The sequence below is a fragment of the Cynocephalus volans genome, chromosome 9, assembly GCF_027409185.1.
Source record: "Cynocephalus volans isolate mCynVol1 chromosome 9, mCynVol1.pri, whole genome shotgun sequence".
Taxonomy (NCBI): Eukaryota; Metazoa; Chordata; class Mammalia; order Dermoptera; family Cynocephalidae; genus Cynocephalus; species Cynocephalus volans.
Window position 1 is genome coordinate 137,838,048 of NC_084468.1, and position 22,791 is coordinate 137,860,838.

The following is a 22,791-nucleotide window of genomic DNA, read 5'->3' on the forward strand; positions in this document are numbered from 1 at the left end:
TGAGATCATCAGGGTAATTTATGTAGTTGAATTAAATTTAATGAATAAAGTCTAACAATATTAGGAATAAGGATGTGAAATTTTTGTGAGATAGACTATTCACCATAAAACCAAAGTGTTTTGCAGTTTGTTTTCAACTTTAATTTGAACTTCAGAACCGTTCCAAGTTATCCTTTAAGAAATCTTGCTTAGCGTTTGCCTTATTCTTCTATTTAACATTTTCTATAAGAGCCTAATATGAAATAATGATAATAGAAGTATATTGATTTGTTTAAACAATTTACCAACTGATAACTAATTACTAAATCTCCCCTTTTTTGGTATATTAGTGGCTGTAAATGCACTTTCCGAAATTATATGACCCAAATTAGTCAGTTTCATCTGAAGTCCCAGTTGATGGAGGAGTTAGCCCTTCACTGAGTCCTGCCAAGACAGATTCAAGTATACCATGCTTTAATAGGAAAATGGGGAAAAGTTCTGCTCTTTGGATTCTCTATTGAGCCAGTTTTAACATCTTACCATTGTCTTTCTTTTTTTTTTTTTCTTTGTATTTTATTTATTTGTTTTTTATTTTAATTTATCAATAGACAATGTAGTTGATTTTCGTGTTCCTTTACCAATTCCTCTTCCCCCCAATCAACATCATTAATTAATAAAACCTTTGGCATATATTTACTTTTTTATGAGTTATAATTTTACTTTTTATTAAAAATGCATTAACACTTCTTTTTTTTTTTGCATTTAAACTAATTTGGAATAAACAAAGAAGCACAGTGATTATAAAAATAGAGAAGCAGGGGCTGAGCCCGTGGCTCACTCGGGAGAGTGTGGCGCTGGGAGCGCCGAGGCCGCGGGTTCGGATCCCATATAGGGATGGCCGGTTTGCTCACTGGGTGAGCGTGGTGCTGACAACACCAAGTCAAGGGTTAAGATCCCCTTACCGGTCATCTTTAAAAAAAAAAAAAAAAAAAAAAAAAAAAAAAAAAATAGAGAAGCAGAACTTGAGTTACTCATTCTAGAACAGTGAATTCAATAACACCAGTACTCACTACATTCATCTCTGATTTCAGTAGAAGAAAACAAATTTCAGATATTTTTACCAAATATAATGAACATTTATGATCAATTTCATGGTGAAGATATTTTTAGTGGAAATTTTTGACAGAGATATTTAAAAGCCACTGGAATCAATTCTAAAGAATGAAAATGATGAACTGTATTGCTCTTTCTAGAATCTATTGTAAAATTTTATTTTTATGAAACTCTGACAAATATAACTTTATGAGTGTGTCTTCCTATTTGTGTAACTATTGCTTTTTCATGTAAAAGAAACTTCTCAAAATTAAAATTAACAAGTATTCTTTAATAAACTGTGAGTGAAGCTCGATTGACAAATCTGGCAGTGATGTCTATTGAACATCAGTATACGAAGAAGGTTAATTTTGAGGAGGTCATTGACAAATTTGCAGATAAGCTGACAAATTGACTCATAGAGCTATTATCTACTATATCCAGTATGTCCCTTAAAAAATACATTAATATTAAAAAATATTAATGCATTACTTTTATTTTTGTACTATAATATTTATTTTAATTTTTAACATTTTATTGCAATGAATATATAATATACAGGCTGTTATTATCAATTGTTATCAATTGTTTAATTTCATGGCTATAGCTGAAAATAATTTTGTCATATAGAGAAGGGGAGTATTAAGAAATGATGTGCTCTCACTCTCATAAGCACAGGGTAGGTCCCTGGCACCTATTGTAAAAGGTCAACCTTCCTTAATAATCCAAGGTCCCTTGGCAGAGTTTCTTCATATCGGGTATCCATTTCCTGCTGATAAGGTAGTTTAGCAGAAGGAGTATAGACATTGGGATCTATCAGCAGACTTCTTTTCCAGTCATTACTCTAGTAACTTAAAGTTGCAATGTGAAGCCTTATTTTTTTCTCAAGTGAATTGGAGATGATGAAGCTTAGAACGATGTTTGTCAAACTGGGATGTGCATATGCCTGAATGTTCTCACACACAGAGAATTTTAAGGGAATACATTTCCAGATCTTCCCTTCACAATGGTTCTTCTCCCATATATGAGACACTTTAACCTGTCATCCATCACAAAACAGCATAGAACACTTATTGGAGTGTAACAACCTCATGTGGAGGGTTAGAAATCTTGATTCTCACTTGATTTTTAGAATAGGGTTTTTAGGTCAATACATGTATGGGGCAAAAGCTCCCAGGTAGGAGGCCACAGCCTACAGCCAGATGGCAAACTGCCCCCATCTAATCAACTCTAATCACTGCTAAGGTATGGGACTGTGTACTTTAATGATTTTAGAGATAACAGGTGGCTGTCATACGGATCCTGTCAAGAGATTTTAAGAATTGCTGAAGGGGAAGATGTGAAAAAAATGTTTGCTAGGGGCAAGCTGTCTGTTGGTGGAAACTTTAGAGATCATTATACTTAAATTTTATCATAAGAATGCACCTTTTGCTTAAGGAGAAGTTCTACTTTAGATAATGAGCACAGTTTGACCAACTTAGCTTTTCACTAATTGTACTTTGGAATGTCACATTGTTAACTTTACTGATGTTACTAGTTTCCATTGTTTAAGCTATACTTAGCCATAAATAACTTTTGTAACACTGTCCATGTCTTTGTCTTTTTGTAAAAATTGAATCAACTGATTTTTCCTGTGAAACTTCCTTGTCTTTACAATTGAAAACAGAAGCTAACTTTGAATCGGGGCTGTACCTAGATTTCTCCTTCTAACAGCGGAGTTGCTGAGGTACAGTGCTTTGGGCTTCTCATCTCATTCATGATGCTTTGGGTAATCCTTTTTTCATCTCCATTACACAGTGAGAAGTGTAACAAATTGTGCCCTGTGTGAGGCATTCTGATTCCACGGATCAGAGACTGACCTGCCAAGCCTTGGAAAGGAAAAGGACATTTACTTATCCTGGTAAGGGAATCACAGGCAGCTTTCAATTAGCATTGCATGCCTGCAGCAGTGTCTAGCTAGACTTTCACCCAAAAGTTTCTTTTCTCTTACTTTCATTCTTTAAATATGAAAAATTCTTTAACTAAAGAGGAGATTCAACATAAATTACAACTCCAATGTCTCCTTAAATCAGCTGGCTGTAGGTAAATGAATGATAGTTTCTTAAATTATTGGTCGTTAGACAACAATGCCTTTGGCACCCAAAAGAAGAAAGTTTTGATATTAGGGATTGGGAACGAATTGGTCACTGCTTTAAAAAAAATGCAATATGTCCTGTCAAGGCTTCTCACCTAATGATTTGGAATCTATGTTGAGTTGCTTTGAGACCTATTCAAGACCTTAACAAAAAACACAGATATGTTTATGTCACCAAAAAAGATGAAGCATAATCCTCACCACCACCTCCGCCTCCATCTGCCCCAACCTTTCTGTCTTTATGCAGGCCATAAAGAAAGTCTCTGACCTACATTGTCTTGATTGTACGTCATAAAACCACCATTCTTGAAAGGATCCTGTCCAATACCTTGGAGGAATGATTTTCTCCACTCAGTCTATTAACAAGTCTTTATCTTTCTTTTGTTTTCACCTACCAACTAGCTCTATGTCCTGAGACAGTTTCTTTGCAACCCTGGTTTTGTTTGAGCATATTTTCTTAACTCCATGTGCTTCTCTTCTTCACCAAAGACTCTGAGGCCTCATGAGAAAGGTGGACATGGTGCGCCAACTGGACCTCTTCTGGAGTCTGCTGCCTTTCTCTTGAAAACTCAAAATTCAAATGGCTATATCTCTATTTATTCATTGGCTCAGCCCTTAAGCTCAGTAATGCATCTGAGAAACAAAAGCTAGACTAAAATCTACCTGTTTTGTTACTTTACTTTCTCTAAAACAGGGTGAGGCCTCACAGATAAGCTTTGACATTTTTTAGAAACACAATTTAAATGTGACTGTCCTTTTATACTAGTGAGTTTTCTACTTTATCTGTCTCATAAACAAAACCTATAAAATTCTTATTTCTGTTTATGTCTACATATATATATATGTACATAAACATATGCTGTCTACATGTTCATGTCTATATGTGTGTTTGTATTGTCCACATGGTACCAAATTGGCTTATAAATAATGCACGCTCATTGAGGAGATAAATACATTTTTCAAGTTTACATGACTTTAATTTTCTAAAATTGTTGATAAAATAGATAGGTTTTCAAAGTTTGATTTAAACCTTCTGCCTAAATTTTTTGATCAACATATTTTGTGATATGTTTAATACTTGCTTAATTTGTTTAAGGACTAAAAGCTGTAAGAGAACTGGCTTCTGGGCTTCTCCCAAAGCCCTGCACATGTCTTGTTGTCAGCTTGTGTTTGGTTTTAAGCCTCTAAATTCTGGATATTAAACAAGGGACATAGTAAGATCAGAGAATGTAATGTGTCCACAGCACATGGACCATCAGCTGCAGGACAAAACCCAATACATCTCCTCCTTATCTCAGCTCTGCCTCCCAGTCATGCTGGGAGAAACAATATCTTTTAGACATTATCTTTGTAAATGCTGCCCTCTGTCTTAAGCTCCACATGGCCTCTCTGGATTCCACATGGCCCTAAATGTCATGTGAATACCTAGGACACAGGATGACTAGTGAAAGGGGACCTATGCCCAATATCTCAAAGGCCCTAGTTAACATTAGCTGATAAGGGTATAGACTTAATCCACCAAGTTTTTGGCTGAAAAACCATAAATATTTATTTGGTAGAAATAGCTGAGACTCAAACTGGGCTTTGTATAATCTGCTCTGACAAATGGACCCCCATTTACTAACCTGAATGTATAAAAATGTTTTTATCAGCACATGTCTTTGCCTGGGTTTAATAATCAAACAGGATCACATTTGTCTTTGCTAGAGGCTTTTTAGTTGTGAACCCAGCCAAGACCAGAAAAACCTTTCTATATATAATTTTTAGGCAAATTAGACCAATTTAACATTGATAGAGAAAAGCAATTATTTGAAAAAGAGTTGATATAAAGAAAGCTATGGTTATAAAGATGTAGTTATGGTTAGAAAGGCTAAAAGGAAAGAAAATACTTTTATGTGAGAAAGCATCTGATTCAGTGTATTTTTGTCCTAGAGTAAAATGACTGACTATTTAGGAAGTAGGAAGTATAGGACAAAAACAGAAAGTCTGAGTAACTCATGATAATGGTTTGTACTGGTTAATTTATAAAGAAATTTTTTAAATTGGCTAAAATTAAAAACAAATTATGTATATATGTTTTTCTAAAAATTAAATATCAATATCCAAATATCCAATATTCTGATATAGAGTTAGAGTTTGCTCTACTGCATTGAAACAACCAAATTTCCTAAAAGCATTTACTGCTTTTAATAAAAAATTGTAAGAAATTTTCTTTATCTTTTAGATAACTGGCCTAGGGAACATATTTCATGTTTTATCATAATTCCTTGTGCTCTCTGCCTTTGAAATTCCTTGTCACTTTGGTTTCATTTTTGTAGTAATTTGTGATCTTATTTAACTAATTGTTTACAGCCTTTGTTATTTGACAAACTCTCCAAAACCAAATTCTAAAAACTTAACCTTTTGGCTTGAACTAACTTTGAGGGCTTCCATGGGCCCTGGAACTTCTCAAAGAATATATATAAGAGATGTATCAAAACAAATTGGCTTATTTGATAAAGTAGGCAATATGGAAAGCATTGTAAATACTGAGATGTTATGAATGTGCTCCAAAATTGTGCAATATTCTTAGAAATCTATGTCTTATAAAAATGCCATCAATCATAATCTTGGTTCAATTATAATTTTAAAGTGTTATGTCTTAAATTAACAGATAAAGTTTATTCTAATAAAAAAAACTAATGGGTTTATAAAATTGCTAACCAAGGTCAAAAGAACAAAAGTTAATTACAAAAAAATTATGGGATTTTACCATTTCTTTATTTCGAAACATTGTTGGCTTGTTTTAACAATTAAAACATTTACTTTTCTCTCTACTTGATCCCTCCAGGATTTTAACACTACTCATGAGTATTGTCATTTTATGGCCATATAGTAATTAACATGAGTTCAATAAGGATCTATTCTTCTTGTAACAGGAGATGTAAGATCTGTGCACCATGCACAAACCCCACACGTCGGGATGGCTCACCTCACAAAGACCTTGAGACAGAGACCTATGCAGTCAAGCAAGAGGTTTTTTTATTCCAGCATGCTGGGGCCACTTAGCCTCCTGGACAGAAGCGACCCCAAGCCTTTAACACAAGAGCTTTTTATACAGTTTTTTTAGGCAGACTTTCACAATAGGATGAGTTGTTTACTGTTTACAAGTTATCAGAGGTGACCTTTGGATTTATTGGTGGGCTTTAGCTGGCTGGCACACCGATAAGGAATAGTGTATTTCCCAATCGTTTATCTTCCAGGTGGCTTTTAGATAAGGAACTGGTCAGTCAGTTCCTGGAATCAGGTGGTGTTTTACTCCCTTCCTGGAATTTAATGATTCTGGGCCTGCCTTACTTAAAATGGTGTTAGTTATGTTTTCCCATCTTTAGCAAGCATTAAATACAGAAGCAAATTAAGCATGTTAAAGTTATATTTTTTTCTACAGAGAAAATTGGAAACACTGGTTATTTTACCAAGGATCTGATTGGAATATTTTGCTTTTAGATATGACCATACTGCCCTGTCACTGCCTGCCCCAGTCACTGCGGTACAAATATGTTAATTGAAAAAGGAGCTTACACTCACCCTCAGGCTCAAGCCCAGATTATAGATTTAAAGGATTGTTTCTTTAACACTCCCGTACATAAAAATGATAGGGAAAAATTTGCATTTCCCCTCCCTAGCATTAATGCTGGAGCTCCTTGACAAAGATATCAATGGAAAGTCCTCCCTCAAGGTTTGATTAACAGTAAGATTTCGTAGATAGTGCTTCATGCCCTGCTTGTATGGCTTTTCCAGATGCCTTGATTAGTCATTACATGGATGACATTCCCATTGCTCATCCAGACTTTAAAGTACCTTTTCCAATTCAAATTAAAACTGACTATGGACCCTCATATACTTCTAATGACTTTCAATTATTTTATGATAATTGAAATATTAAACATGTTACAGGAATCCCATATAACCCCACTGGCCAGGCAATTGTAAAAAGAGTTACTGGTCTATTTTAATCTCAATTAAATAAACAAAAAAGGGGGGAGTATGGAGAAAGGTTTGGCCCCTCATGAACAAGTCTTTAAGGCCTTTTTTACTATAAAATTTTTTAAACTACAATTTTCAAAATTTAATAGCCATAGAATGACATTTTATTCCCACCGAGGAAAGACCTAAACCCTTGGTTTTATACTGCAACCTACCAATGGGTCCACAATAGTTGGAACCTGTTAAATTGTTAATTTGGGGAAGAGGGTCTTCTGTTTTTCATCCTACAGGCCCACTTTGCATACCAGCAAAGGCCATGTGCCCCTACCGTGTGGCACCATGTGAGAACAAATCCAATTCCAGAACTCCAGAATCACATAACTATAAATTGCTAAGGTCCAGAGGTAACATGCCTGTTCATAACATACAGGCTTTTCCTTTTTATTCAGCCTTGTGTAAGTGATAATATTTATTGGACCCATGTTTTGAATCCTCCCATTTTTGATCTGCTTACTTGGGGAGATTCAGAGCCTCCTGTTTTCATCTAATCATGTAATCTGGTCCATCATAAGATTGCAGAATCAATTGTAGTACTAATTTTACTGCTAGCAACTTTCGTATTCCGTTCAACCACAATGGTATGTAAATCATATTTTTACTGCTTTTAATTTTATTATAGCCGTGAAACATCAAATATTTATTCAAACTGCAGGAGTCAGTGGAAATTCCAAATGGGGAAACAATTATCCTAAACCTGATATTCCTGTTTGTTCTCACCCCCGGATTGCTATTGGAAATGGTCTGGATGTTATTTGAGTCTCTTGCTGTTCAAATAATTTTACAGAAAATAAATTATGTTGGATAGCTAATGTTATCTTTGACTAAGTTATGATTCATCTGTATTTTCCATCTCCTCTACACTATAATATCTCTAATCTTAGTATTTCTCATGTGATTATACTAAAACAGAGAGTAGAAGGTTGGTTACCTGTTAACCTCACATGACAATGGATGGGGAATTCTGCCCTGGAGCAAGCCACCTCTGCCCTAGAGAGAGTGCACCCTAAGAGATTCTTGGACATTCTTACCGCCTCTACAGCTACAACTGCTCTCATTCTATCCAAACAGCACAAAGAATGGCTCTTTTCAAAATATGACTTTTGAGCTTCTATCTCAAATTGAACTTTAATTCCTCTGCTACATGGAAGGATGTACAAAGACTTTTACATGGAGCTTTTCATTCTGATTCACATGAAGATATTCAAAACTTAATAATTAAACTTCAACAACAAATGACACAGCTTCAAGAAGAAGCTCAAAAGATTACTATTTATCATTTAAAGGATTTGGCCCATTGGCTTAATCCTACCCACTGGTTTTCTGGTTTAAACATAAGAATTTGGATTATTGCTGGAATTAGTGTCTTATGTACCTTGTGTTTTCTTATAGTGATTAAACTGTTGTTATGTTCCATGTTCCAATAGATGTGTCAAGCTGAAGCAATGCTGACTCTTCATCAGAATGTTCTTGCTTCCAGTATTGACTCCATCTCCTTGATCTCTTCTGATTTTTTAAATAATTAAATAGGCAGAAATGTGGAGGGTTAGAAATCTTGATTCTCACTTGATTTTTAGAATAGGGTTTTTAGATCAATACATGTATGGGGCAAAAGCCCTCGGGTAGGAGGCCATAGCCTACAGCCAGATGGCAACTGCCCATCTAATCAACTCTAATCACAGCTAAGGTATGGGACTGTATACTTTAATGATTTTAGAGATAACAGGTGGTTGTCATATGGATCCTGTCAAGAGATTTTAAGAATTGCTGAAGGGGAAGATGTGAAAAAAATGTTTGCTAGGGGCAAGCTGTCTGTTGGTGGAAACTTTAGAGATCATTATACTTAAATTTTATCATAAGAATGCACCTTTTGCTTAAGGAGAAGTTCTACTTTAGATAATGAGCACAGTTTGACCAACTTAGCTTTTCACTAATTGTACTTTGGAATGTCACATTGTTAATTTTACTGATGTTACTAGTTTCCATTGTTTAAGCTATACTTAGCCATAAATAACTTTTGTAACACTGTCCACGTCTTTGTGTTTTTGTAATAACTGAATCAACTGATTTTTCCTGTGAAACTTCCTTGTCTTTACAATTGAAAACAGAAGCTAACTTTGAATCGGTGCTTTACCTAGTTTTCTCCTTCTAACAGGGGAGTTGCTGACATACAGTGCTTTGGGCTTCTCATCTCATTCATGATGCTTTGGGTAATCCTTTTTTCATCTCCATTACACAATGAGAAGTTTAACAACCTCAGGACTCTAACAGATGAATAAATAAACTGTATCTTGCTTCAGGAGATGACACCTCTGAGAATTAATCAAGGATCCTTAAATAATATCTTGCCCTGTCATACATATAGTTCTGGTTAGGGTGGAGTTTGGCATTAGACAGAGGCTATTTGGTACCTTGCTGAGATCCTCCGAATTAAGAAAGGCTGAAGTAGAATAATAACATTTTTTACTACAATGTAACTGAATTAGTTGGTAAGACTTCCAGATTTTTGGATATTTGAATAATATTCCCAAATGGTTTAGTCAATAAAGTAGTTAAAATGTTATGGATGATATGAAATATTTATTCCTATTATAGTAAATTTTATCCTATTTTATCTCATAAATGTATTTTATGATATTATAAAATATTTATCATATTATATCTATGATAACATAATTTGGTGTAATTTATGATATTTTGATCTTCTAAAATAATAAATAAATGTATTTAAAGTTATGGTTAAAAATGTAGATGCCAATTTAAAACATGCAAGTTTATTACACAGTTTTTCAAAGTTTGTTTATATGGCACATGAGCTAAACTATTTGAGGATCATTGGCTTTGAGAACTAGAAAATAGCTTGAGTTCTTTTCCTGATCTGGCATTAATTTGTTGATCAACGTTGGATATGATGCTCAAGAACTTATATCCAAAGTATCTACTGGTAAATTTAGAATTTGGGATTTGAAAATATCTCTAATACATATATTACTGATAATGTCTTAGGATTTTGTCCCCGAGGGAAGAATCAATATCCTGTAATTAAGAATGTCTCTATTCTGTAATTGTGGCTTCTAGAATATTGACTCTTTTTTCATCTGAGTATTTACCATATCTAACAGAGGTAGGGTAAACTATTAATTTTTTAAAATACCATCACCTAACACAAAAGCTTAAATCATTGATTTAAGGTTTGAGCTATGCAAAATCAATATGATTTTCATACTAAAACTTATAAAAGTACTTAAATCATAGGGTATTAAACACTTCATTTAGACAACTTCTTCTTTTTTTAATATACATGTTGGCAACTATACCTTTCCCTCTAAGCACTATTTTAACTGCATCCCATAGGTTTGGTATGTTGTGTCTTCATTTCCTTCATCTCAAAGTATCCATATATTTGTGAACATCCCAAATTTCTTGCTATTATTGATTTCTAATTTTATTCTACTGTAATTGATGAACATACTTTGAGTAATTTAAGATATGTTCAGTGTATTATGCCATTTTTAATACTTGCTTTAAACGCACCAATTAGAACTCCTTTAGGAAACCTGCTTGGGTAATGCCCTGGATCCCAGTAAAGGCTTTGGCCCACAGGTTGGTCCTTTCCTCTCACTTGCTCCCCATCCCGTGCTCTAGTGTGCATGTCCTGGACAGTTTCCCCTATCCCACTGGCCCTGCAAGCTACGCTGCTCTCTTCTCTCCATAAGTAAGAAAAACTGCTTCTGTCTTTTCCTGTGTTCTGTTGTGCTGCCTCCTCTGTATCTCACCTGACCGACACACCTGTAACTCTGTCCTCTTGGTCATGGTTCTTCTCGAGAGTGTCTCTATTGGATTATGGCCACTCTCAAGTGAGAACTCAAGACCAAATTAGAAAGTAACCACAATAGCCTTATTTCCCCTTTCCTTTTTTGTGCTATTATTGTTATACATATTATACAGCTATAAGATAAAAACCCAATAACATATTTTATGACCACTACTTTATATAATTTTATGTCCTTTAAAGAAGCTGAGAAAAAATAAAGCAAGTATCTATAGAGTGTGTTATACTAATCTTTTCATTTACTATTTCTTGTTTTCTTCATTTTCTTCCTGTGGTTTTAAAGTACCATCTGGTGTCATTTCCTTATTCCAATACAGCTTTGCTTCTGCCCCATCATTTGTGCTGTTATTGTTTAAAATATTATATTCCTATGGATTGTAGGCTTAAGTACTATATGAATATAGTTGCCTTTTAAATCAGTTAAGACAAGAAAAGAGAAATATGCATGTATAATGTCTTTTATAATTATAACATTACCTTTACTGGTGTGCTTTGTTTTTTCATGCAGATTTGAATTACTCTGGTCACTTGCTTTCAGCCTGAAGAACTTTTTTATATTCCTTATATGGTGAGTCTTCTAGAAATAAATTCTCTGTTTTTATTTCTCCCAAAATGTCTTTATTTTACCTGCATTTTTGAGAGATATATTTGCTGGATATAAAATACTTGGTTGATACTTCTTTTTTTTTCAGCACTTTGAATATGTCGTCCCACTGCCTCGTGGTCTTTATTGTTTATAGTGAGAAACCAGCTGTTAATCCTGTTGTATTCCCTTGTATGTGAACAGTTGGTTTTCTCTTCCTGCTTTCAAAAAAACTTTTTTCTTTGACTTTTAACATTTCCACTGTGATGAGTCTGGTTGTTAACCTCTTTGCACTTATCCTACTTAAAGTTTATTGAACTTTTAGGATATGTAGTTTAATACTTTTGTGCAAATTTTAGGAGTTTTTCGTCATTACTGTTTTGAATATTTTTTCTGCTGCTTTTTTTTTCACTACTGATACTTCCTATTTTGCATGTCATTATGCTTAATATTGTCCCACATTTTTCTGAGGCTCTGTTCCTTTCGCATTATTCTTTTTTTCTGTGTACTTCAGGTTACATGCACTCTATCATCTATCTTCAAGTTTATTGATTCTCTCTTCAGCTAGTTCATATCTATTGTTGAGCACCTCTAGTGAATTTAGTGAATTTTTCATTTCAATTATTGTTCTTTTTAACTCCAGAATTTGCATTTTCTGCTTTTGTATAATTTGTGTCCTTATTGATATTCTCTACCTGATAAAACATTGTCATTATAGCTTCCTTTACTTCTTTAGAAATGGTTTAGTGTAGTATTTAAAACATATTTATAACTGCTTTAATGTCTGTCTGCCAAGTCTGACATTTTTGCCAGGCAGATTCTGTCACCTTTTTTTGTTTTTTTCTGTGTATCAATGACAATTTCCTCTTTGTTTTTCTGTTTTTTGGCTTTTTTGTATCTCTAATTTTTTTTTTTTTTTTGGTAAAAACTTGGCATTTTAGATAATATATGATAGCAAATTTGGATACCAAGTGTTTTAGTTTCCTGGGGCTGTCATAACAAATTACTTTAAACTTGGTGTCTTAAAACACCACAAGGTTGTTTTTTCACATTTCAGTAGGCTGGAAGTCTAAAATCAAAGTGTTGGCTCTGGGGATGAATTCTTTCTTGCTTTTTCCAGGTTCTGGTGGCCCCAAAATATTCCTTGGTTTGTGACAGTATAACACCTATCTTTGCTTCTCTTTCACAAAGCCTTTTCCCTTCTGTCTCTCTGTGTGTCCTCTCCTTTTCTTATAAGGACATCAACCATTGGATTGAAGGCTCACCCTAGTGTAGTGTAACCTCATTTTAACTTAACTGATTAAATCTGCAATGATCCATTTTCAAATATGATCACTCAGAGGTTCTAGTGCATGTGAATTTTGGGGATACACTGTTCACTCACTACACGAATCTCCCCTCAACCTGGGCTTGTTGTTGCTGTTTTTTGCCTTTTTAAAATTTGCATAGTGACTCAGATAAAGTTTTCTGGTAAAGTCTATTTCCTCCCACTATGGGAAGTCTCTGTTGTCACTCCTAAAGAGTACAGCCGTGACTATGGATAAAGTCATCCTTTGCTGGCAGTTGTTCTAGCAGGCCTATCTGACTGTCTCTTTCCCTAATCTCCTTGTTAAGCCATCTGCCTTTGTGGGTAACACACCTAGGTGTTAAAATTCACTCATTATTGTCTCTGTTTTTTTTTTTTTTTTTTTTACAATATCCCGGGGCATAAATTGCTCTATAGTTCGATCTAATTAAATTCTTGCCCCTTTGCAGGGGTAATTCTGAGACCAATCTGAGAGTTGTTCTGACTCCAGACAGGCTATTTTGGGGTATCTTTTTTTCTGAATTCTCACTGATAAATTAAGTTTTAAGTTGTTGATTTCATGGAGCTACCAGCTTTCTTTCAATTGCTTACCTCCAAAATATATACTGTTTTTGAGAATACCCTAAGGTTTGAGCTTCACTACACTCTGTTACAAACAAAGTCAGTTGCTTTAACGAGAACTTCAAAATTCTTTATTCTTATGGCCTGCCTCTCTTCCTGGGCAATATCTTTACAAACAGGGTTCTGGGCAGGGTAGTACTTTCTGGTCTTCTGACCTTACCTCTCTCAGTGTTGAATCTCCACATTATGAGCAGGATGTGGTAAGTGATTGAGTATTCTCAGCATACCATGCCTGGGTACAGACTTTACCCTACAAATGGGAGTCATGTGGAGGAAGACTGCCCCTAACTTCTTAGCTGCACTTATATGGAATTTAGCGTCTTCAACATGGAGCTGGGTTATGTGAGAAATGTCGGCAGCCTACATCTCCCAGGGCACACTGTAGCTCTGGAAAGGAAAGTGAGGGAAAAGGAAGCCCTGTTTTCTTGGCTAAATCCACCTAGGATGTAGCTTCTGTCATGCCTAAACAGAAGGGGAGGAGAGTAAGAGGTTTGTCGTTCATGTTCTATATAAACTCACTGTTCTTAATGAGATTAACTAAATGTTCTTGAACACATATTTCTTCATTTGCTGTATTCCTTTAAGACAACATCCAAATACTTTAAATGTTTGCTTTTTGGAAAAAAACAAACTTTTTACCAGTTATGGCTGTTTCCGTGGGGAAACTGGCATCTACATTTTTTTTTTAATCAGTGATACCTGCAATTGATCTTTGCTTTTGTTAGAACACATACTATCTACAATATTATAAGGCAATAGCATTGAAAATCTTTTTTTTGTGTGAGGGTTGATTTGTCTTTACCTTTTGGGAACTTGATACATAAGTTGAGTTCTTGAAATACTAACAGTCACACGAATATGCTATAATATCTTTTATACATTGAGCACCTGTTATAGAAATGCCCCAGGAATGTAACAAAGTGCAGCGCATATTACCTTATCTGATGGAACAATAAATATGTAAGTAGATGATATTGTCTCATTTTATACAATTAAATGTATAATTTTAACAATTGAAGGTAAGAAGGTTAAGTAACTTATCCATGGTCAAATAGCTAACAAGTTGCGGGTTTTAAGGAGTTCCCTGTCCTCCAAGGCAAAAATCCTATGTGTGATCTTTCAGGTCTCACCATAGGTAATCACAAGGCTTTGCCAGAAAGTCCTTGTGAGTGAAAGCTGCCCTCTTTACAGCAGACTTGGTGCACAGTCAGTGAATGCAGTCTTCTGGAGTGAGCTGCAGTCAAAGACTCAAGAAGTGTCAGCAGAGCACTGAATCAAGTGTAACATTCTTCTAAGCTCAGGGCCCTGCGCAACTGCACAGTTCACACACCCATGGAGCTGGCCCTGCCTCTACTACATTGCATATCTCGTCATATGCACACCAGAAAATTTCATGTCTCCGTGTGTTTGCATAGCAGTTTATTCTGCCAGTTCTTCCTCATCACCATCTGGAAAACTCTACTCATCTTTTAATATCCAGACTTCCATGATAGCCCAGATAGAGACTGTTACTCTGTTTTCTGTGCTTTCAGATACCTTGCACATATATTTATTGTGCTGTACAGTTACCATACTGCATTGTGATTTTTTTATGGGTTTTTTTTTTTTTTGCTAAACTTTTTAAGTGCAAGGATCAAGACTTTTACATCCATGTGATTATAGGATTGGTTATGTTACTTAGAATATAATTGTGGAAGGAAGGAAGAAAAGAAGGAAAATAAATGAGAAAAAAATTAATAACCTTTGTTCCCCTAAATTTGTACTTCTAAATATACTTTAAGAACCTCAATGGTTTTACATAAGTTAAATACTGCATAAGAAAACTCCGTCACTCATCCAAGATAGGTTATATTAACAAAGTTATAGTGACTAATTCCTATTAAAAGATTAATTTTTACCTGTTCAAATTACAAAATGTCACGGCTGGGAACTCCATCTTTTCCACATACTGAACCTCTACATATGTCATTATTGTCCATGTGAAATAGTTGACCAAGTCACAGTAGATCTGCCACACCACAAGTGAGACTGAGCCCAGGACCACCACTAACCAGATCCCTTTGCAAATTTTGCTTCAGTTTTGAACAATATTGTGCACTCCATGAAAGGAAGTAGAGGTGGCAAAGTCATGGTCAAGCTTCTTTCAGTGGATTCTTTGAAAGGCAAAGCTTTATCTTTTCTAAGAATCCTTAAGGTTTTACCCATAAAGTAATTCAACAAATAAAAAAAAAAAAAAATGTAGTGAGTTAGGAAACCTTAATGCTGACTGTAAAGAACACAATTCCCATAAGTTTAAACAGGTTAAACTTTTTTATGTGTAATTCTTGAGGACTCAAAATTCAGCTCGTGTTGGGTGGTTTATTCAGGAATCAAGAAGTATAAATGTTGGTTACATAAGTCTATTGAGACTATGCTAATGCTAATGCTATTGAGAGAATGCCTGTTGTTAACGCTAATGTATTAGTGGCATGTTTGTATAACAACTTATATTGTTACTTCCCACTTCAAAATCAACCCACCTTGAATAATTACTAACAACAACTCATGATCTTTAAAAAAAAAATAGCTCTAATTTTAAAAATACTCTTTCTCCCTGAAGAATCACAGTCTTTTAGATGTCATGAACAAAATCATTCTTATTTTTTGAGAGTTAAGTAGAGCTAAAGCAATCTATTCTTCAATTAATCTTTGTCCTGTGGGGTTGTCATTTACGGTGGCTGTAACTTCCATACTTCATATGCCTCAGTATGCAACCATGTTATTTCTGTTGGTTACTCAGTCAGAATGTTTAAAGTTAAAGTTGCATTATTAGTTATCTATTTTCTACCTCTTTAGAAAATAAATTCTTTCTTTCAAGGCTATCAAAAATGAATCAAATAAGGTTTATTGATATTGGTTGGTAAAGACAAATGAAGGTTGCAGTAAAATATTTTTTATCAATATATAACATATTCAGAATTTTCTTTTGGTTTAAATTCTTCTCATTCATCCATAGGGGAAGATGCAAAGAGTCCCTTTGCTGAAGGAAGGGTGCAATACAGTTAAGAGGATGAGATGCCTTTGTAATGGGAGGTCCTAGCTTTCCATTCAGGCCTCACTTCTTATAAACTGTGCAAGCTTAGCCAAGTTTCTTAATCTCACTTTTACCTCTTCTGCAAAATGGCAGCAAGAGTATATGCCTCATGAGTTTGTTTGAGTATTAAATAAGATAATACCTGATGGGGGCTTAACACATTACCTAGACCATGATAAGTATTCAAGAATATTAGCTATATTTATTTTTCTATTAATCTAGCGGCACTGTGGTAAATGGCAAAATATTTAGAGATTTTTGGGCCGAGCCCGTGGCGCACTCAGGAGAGTGCGGAGCTGGGAGCGCGGCAATGCTCCTGCCACAGGTTCAGATCCTATATGGGAATGGCCGGTGCACTCACTGGCTGAGTGCCGGTCATGAAAAAAAAAGACAAAGAAAAAAAATATTTAGGGATTTTTGAAAACTGTTTAAAATTCACATTTAAGAAATAAGTTCTTAATGGCCTCATAAATGCTCATAATTAGGAGAATTAACTTTTATATCCTTTGCTTCAATTCAAGAAATATTATTTTTGTCAACTATCCAGCATTACTTTATTTCCAAAAAGTTTCAAGCTCTACTTGTTTTTAAATCACTATTTAATACTTCATAAATCTCCCATCAATTAGCTAAGCTTTTTATTCAGTTATGTTATATATAATGATATATAAAATGTACCTACAACATTTTCTAAGGGAGTCCACTTTATCTGTGGTGTTTGGACACACTTACAAATTATATCATGATTATTTTACAGAGACTATATATATACTAAGCAGGAAAATATGCATCAATATGATTAGATTGAAGTTGGACTAAAAAACTACCATAGCATCCACACAATGTTATTTTTGATATAAAATTAGTTAACATACATAGAGTAACTGGCACAGTCCCAGGGCAAAATAGGAAACATATAAAAGTTATTGTTATTACTACTAATTGGGAAAATAAATCTAAATATATTCTTTTGTGTATTATTTAGACATTTATTACAGGCACATGTGAAGAAGTCACTCTGAAAAAAGGGCAATTCAGTCTCTGGGAAACTTGCACTCTTTCCTTTACAGGGATCAAAGCTATTAGAAAGGAAGAGATATCTAGTAACAAGTAACTGGCCAAGCAAAGGATGACTGGTTGCAAGTATAACCCTGAAAAATAAATGTCAAGTTCACCGTCAGAAATCAGACCGTTTAATATAGATCTACTCCTTGACAATTGGTTTGGCTCTACTAGCGTATTCTTGGTCATTTTCTAGAGTTTTAATATGGTTTTTTAAAAATTATTATTTTAAATGAATAGTGAGGAAACAAGGTGACGTATGACTGTCAAGTAAATTAGAATTTGTTTAATAAATAGCTCACCAGTTTGCAAAGAAGAAATTTCTTACTTTCATGACTAAAGTATATACTATGCAATTATGGGAAGCAGGCTTTGCATTAAAGGCTTGTCATCATAGAAGAATTTTGAGGAACGTCAAACAAGTTTTACTGTATTTTAAAAATGAAACCTGCAGGTACATGATAAATATAAACCAAAGGAAACAAAACAAAACAAAAATACAAACAAAAACAGACTCTAACATATAGGAACACATTCAATTTTGAGTCCCTCATACAAATTACTCTTTTCCTAAGTAACTAAAACTGTATTATTTATTTTTTAACATATTACTTATATTATGTCCGAGTTATTGGAAATCAGATTTCCCAAATGAAGAAAGTCTCCTTTTCTCTTGCTTATTTCTAGCCTCTAGGTATGAAAATTGTAACTGCTCTGAGGATTTTATTCTTTACCCACCTTTTTCAGCATATACCTTTGATTTCTCAATTAGCTCCATTCGTGATTTCAGTAAGCAGCAGTCCTAAGAGTATGTCCAATTTTCATCAATGACAAGTTTCATTTTGTGGTCTTTATATAAAATGCATTTGTTGAGGTTGTAAAATGTGGGAGCAATCTAAATGTTTGTGTTGCTATGTTTTGCTTCTACAAGCACACAATCTGGACACCAAAATTGTTGACAAGAACCAGCTACGGGCATTCATGAACTGATGAGAAGCTATCATAGAGTGAAAAACAAAAAGTATCATTATGAAAGCATTTTCATAGAATTAAAGGGATATTCCCTGTCAAATACATGCCATTTTATAGTGGCCTTTGACCAGGCTAGTTGACACTCAGGTGGCCCACTCAGGAGATTCTCCTTAGCTTACACCTTTCTTTGTGAAAAACTGCATTGTTAAATATATGTATGCAAACAAATGAACAAAAATACAACTCTCTTTAGACAACTTTGAATCAACATGCATCTGAAACACATTTTTTTTTGTGACAAAAGTGTCTTTTCCTTGTTGAAATTTCTTAGTTACAGATGAAGTTGTTTCTAATAGAAATAGTAGCCAGTGGAAATGACAAAATAAAACACCAGAAAATATCTCTTCAAGAAGAAATGACTTACATCATTACATTTACTTTATGTAAGAAAGCATACAAACTTAGCAAAACATAAAAGCCAATTATTTTTCTATGTTAACATTTTTGAAAAATTGTTAAAATTTATTATATTAAATAGTAAACTGGAGAATGTACATTACTGTGTATAAATGGTACCATCTCTCAACACAAGTCAGAAATTACATGTACCTCTACTTAATAGAGCCTGTTAGAGTTGCCATAGTCATATTTCATAAGCAACTCACTATGAACCATCTACATGGTTATACATGTTTTACATATATTTGGAAACTTAGAAACTCAGTATGATACATTGAAACTAGTCTTAGATGGAGGCAAATTAAATTTCAAGTGATGTAAGTGGAGGGATCTGGGTAGACTTTCCCAACCATCACTTTACAGATTTCAGGAATAAGGTCAATCTCATGATTAATAAATTTCTCCATTAAAGATCTCTACTTTGGGATTAAATCATAACTTCTGGTACCGTCTTAAAATTCAGGTACTCCTGAGAGGAATAACAGCTAACTCATCAATTCAGCCTTCCTTCCTTGTCTGTCTTCCTTCCCTTATTCTTCCTATCAACTTTCCACAAGCCTCTGGACAACGTTATGTGTTACTGTGCTAACCAGGTCTAGTTGTCAGTACCTCACTGTTTGAACTGCTTAAGGAAGAGTAATTAGTTGCTTTAAATTTTGGAACAGAGTGGTAGGAAGTGGGGCCAGTCCAGAGAGGGCCCGCCAGGCTGGAGGAAAGATGACAAAGTCAGCAGAGAGATGGGACAGCTGTGGAGGGAGAAGTGTGGGAAGAGAAATCAAGAGAAAAACAAAGAGCTTTCCCAAACTCTACTTTATCTGCTTCATAGTTTAACCAAGACTTGGGCAAAAGTACAAATTTGCTTAAAGTTCATTTACTGTTTTCACTTCCATTTCACTTCCTCCTTCTTCTGGGCCACGGTGATATTTTGATATTTTCCCATAATACATTTGTGTGATAAAGAAACAAAAGGTGAAAAAAATAAAAAGAAGAAAGGAAGGCAGGATCTTTCTTTTTTCCTGCCTATCCTTTACTAGATAAACAAAGAATAAAATAAAAGAAAGCTGCTTCTTAATCTTATTTGTTCAAATTTGTTTCTCTCTTCTATGATATTTAGAAACAATAAAAGTATTTGCTCATGCATACACTGATCTCATAACTTCCCATCTCTCTTCTACTTTCAAATGAACTTTCTAACGTTTTCTTTACTCCTGTACTCTCCCTCCTACTTCTTAGTGATTTTTGTAAATTTGAATTACATCAGATGTATATTTTGCAAATATTTTCTCCCACTCTGTTGGTTGTCTTTTAACTCTGTTAATTGTTTCTTTTGCTGTGCAGAAGCTTTTTAGTTTGATTTAATCCCATTTGTTTATTTTTCCTTTGGTTGCCTGTGCTGACAAAGGATTAATATCCAGAATATATAAGGAACTCAAACAACTTTACAAGAAGAAAACAAGCAACCCAATTAAAAAATGGGCAAAAGAGCTAAGTAGGCATTTCTCTAAGGAAGATATACAAATGGCCAACAGACATATGAAAAAATGCTCAACATCACTCAGCATCCAGGAAATGCAAATCAAAACCACACTGAGATACCATCTAACCCCAGTTAGGATGGCTAAAATCCTAAAGCCTCTGAACGATAAATGCTGGCGAGGTTGCGGAGAAAAAGGAACTCTCATACATTGTTGGTGGGACTGCAAAATGGTGCAGCCTCTATGGAAAATGGTATGGAGGTTCCTCAAACAATTGCAGATAGATCTACCATATGACCCAGCTATCCCACTGTTGGGAATATACCCAGAGGAATGGAAATCATCAAGTCGAAGGTATACCTGTTCCCCAATGTTCATCGCAGCACTCTTTACAATAGCCAAGAGTTGGAACCAGCCCAAATGTCCATCATCAGATGAGTGGATACGGAAAATGTGGTACATTTACACAATGGAATACTACTCAGCTATAAAAATGAATGAAATACTGCCATTTGCAACAACATGGATGGACCTTGAGAGAATTATATTAAGTGAAACAAGTCAGGCACAGAAAGAGAAATACCACATGTTCTCACTTATTGGTGGGAGCTAAAAATTAATATATAAATTCACACAAACACACACACACACACACACACACAAAACCGGGGTGGGGGAAGAAGATATAACAACCACAATTACTTGAAGTTGATACAACAAGCAAACAGAAAGGACATTGTTGGGGGGGAGGGGGGGAGGGAGAAGGGAGGGAGGTTTTGCTGATGGGGAGCAATAATCAGCCAAAATGTATATCGACAAAATAAAATTTTTAAAAAATAAATTAATTAAAAAAAAAAGAAAGAAAAAAAAAATGAATTACAATTTCTCTCTCCAGGTAGAAAATCTCCCTCCGTTGTCCCTCATATTTCCTTTTTGAAATCAAGGCTTAGTAACCTCTTCACAGTTATATCTTGTTTCTCCTTTGTTGCCCAAATTTTCTTAACTTTCTAAGATCTCTTATTAAAAATAAATGTGGGAGTCCTACTGCCCTTTCTTTTGCTTTTTCGTTGATATGAATAGCAAGGGTAATTGACAGAAGACAGATTTTCAAATTCTTTTGTCTCCTCTGCACCTCCTCCCACATGGATACACACATAAAGGTGGTTAATTAAATGACAAAACCAAATCCAGTGAGAATCTAGGGAGTTCTGAGTTATCATTATTAACCACCGTTGCGTAAGTAGCATCAACAGCAAAAAAACGACTCATTAATACTGATACATGCAAAAGATGTAATAAAAAAGAGTGGATAGAAAAACAAGCAAAACTTTCACCTGACCTTGCATTTGAATTCAGAGCCTATGCAACATTAAGAACCAATATGCAGTGTCTAGAGAAGTATATTTATTCTGGCCCAGGACCAATTATGATGTATGTTATCCAAGTACTTCCTATTAATTCTATTTTTGAAAAATTTTTGTGTTTTCAAAATTTTTTTTGATTCTATTGAATTAGCATATATCTAAATACATAAAAAAATCATCTGTGGCTGCTACTTTTAAATTTAACTTTGATTTAAAAATGTATATTTTATTTTCCATCTGGGGCAATGCTCATCCATTAATAGTGATGCAATGTCTTTTTCACATTTAGATAGACAAAATAGAGACGACAGGGTCTGTAAAAGAAGATGACATAAAGAATTCTTTTTCTGTTATCTGAAGTACATATTTTTTTCTTAATAATCTTGTAGAGAAAAAACAAAGCAAACTCAGCTTAGCGTGTTTTTAAAGTAATAAATAGCTCAACGGTGTTTTGATTTATGTTTGTAATAGTATAAAAAGCGGAACTGACAGGGCCATTTTCTATTATGGGCTGTGTTTAAGTGTTGTTATTTAGCGTTACTACAATATATTTCCTATAGGACACAAGATGGGAGAAATTAGTCAATGTATCATATCTATCCAAAGCAATAAATTCATGTATCTGGAATGATAGCATGTAGTGTAGAAAGGAACCTTAAGATATGAAGCCCAACCCTTATTACCATCTCCCACTTTCACCTATTTAACAGACGAGAAAGCCCAGAAATAAAGAGAAAGAATAGAAGTTTCACAAACACAGGGATTTTTGCCATTTTGTTTGCTGATCTATATGACTGCACAGAAAAATGTCCAGCA

General features: G+C 34.5%; 1 protein-coding gene across 1 annotated transcript in view; it reads right to left on the reverse strand.

Annotated features, from left to right (window-relative positions):
• ASIC5 (acid sensing ion channel subunit family member 5) overlaps positions 1 to 18,483 on the reverse strand; it is a 33,333-nt gene extending 14,850 nt beyond the window's left edge. Inside the window, 3 exon segments of the mRNA XM_063107494.1 lie at positions 15,469 to 15,714; positions 15,716 to 15,758; positions 18,444 to 18,483. Coding sequence (XP_062963564.1) covers positions 15,469 to 15,714; positions 15,716 to 15,758; positions 18,444 to 18,483 — 329 coding nt within the window.
• Between the last annotated feature and the right edge of the window lie 4,308 nt (positions 18,484 to 22,791).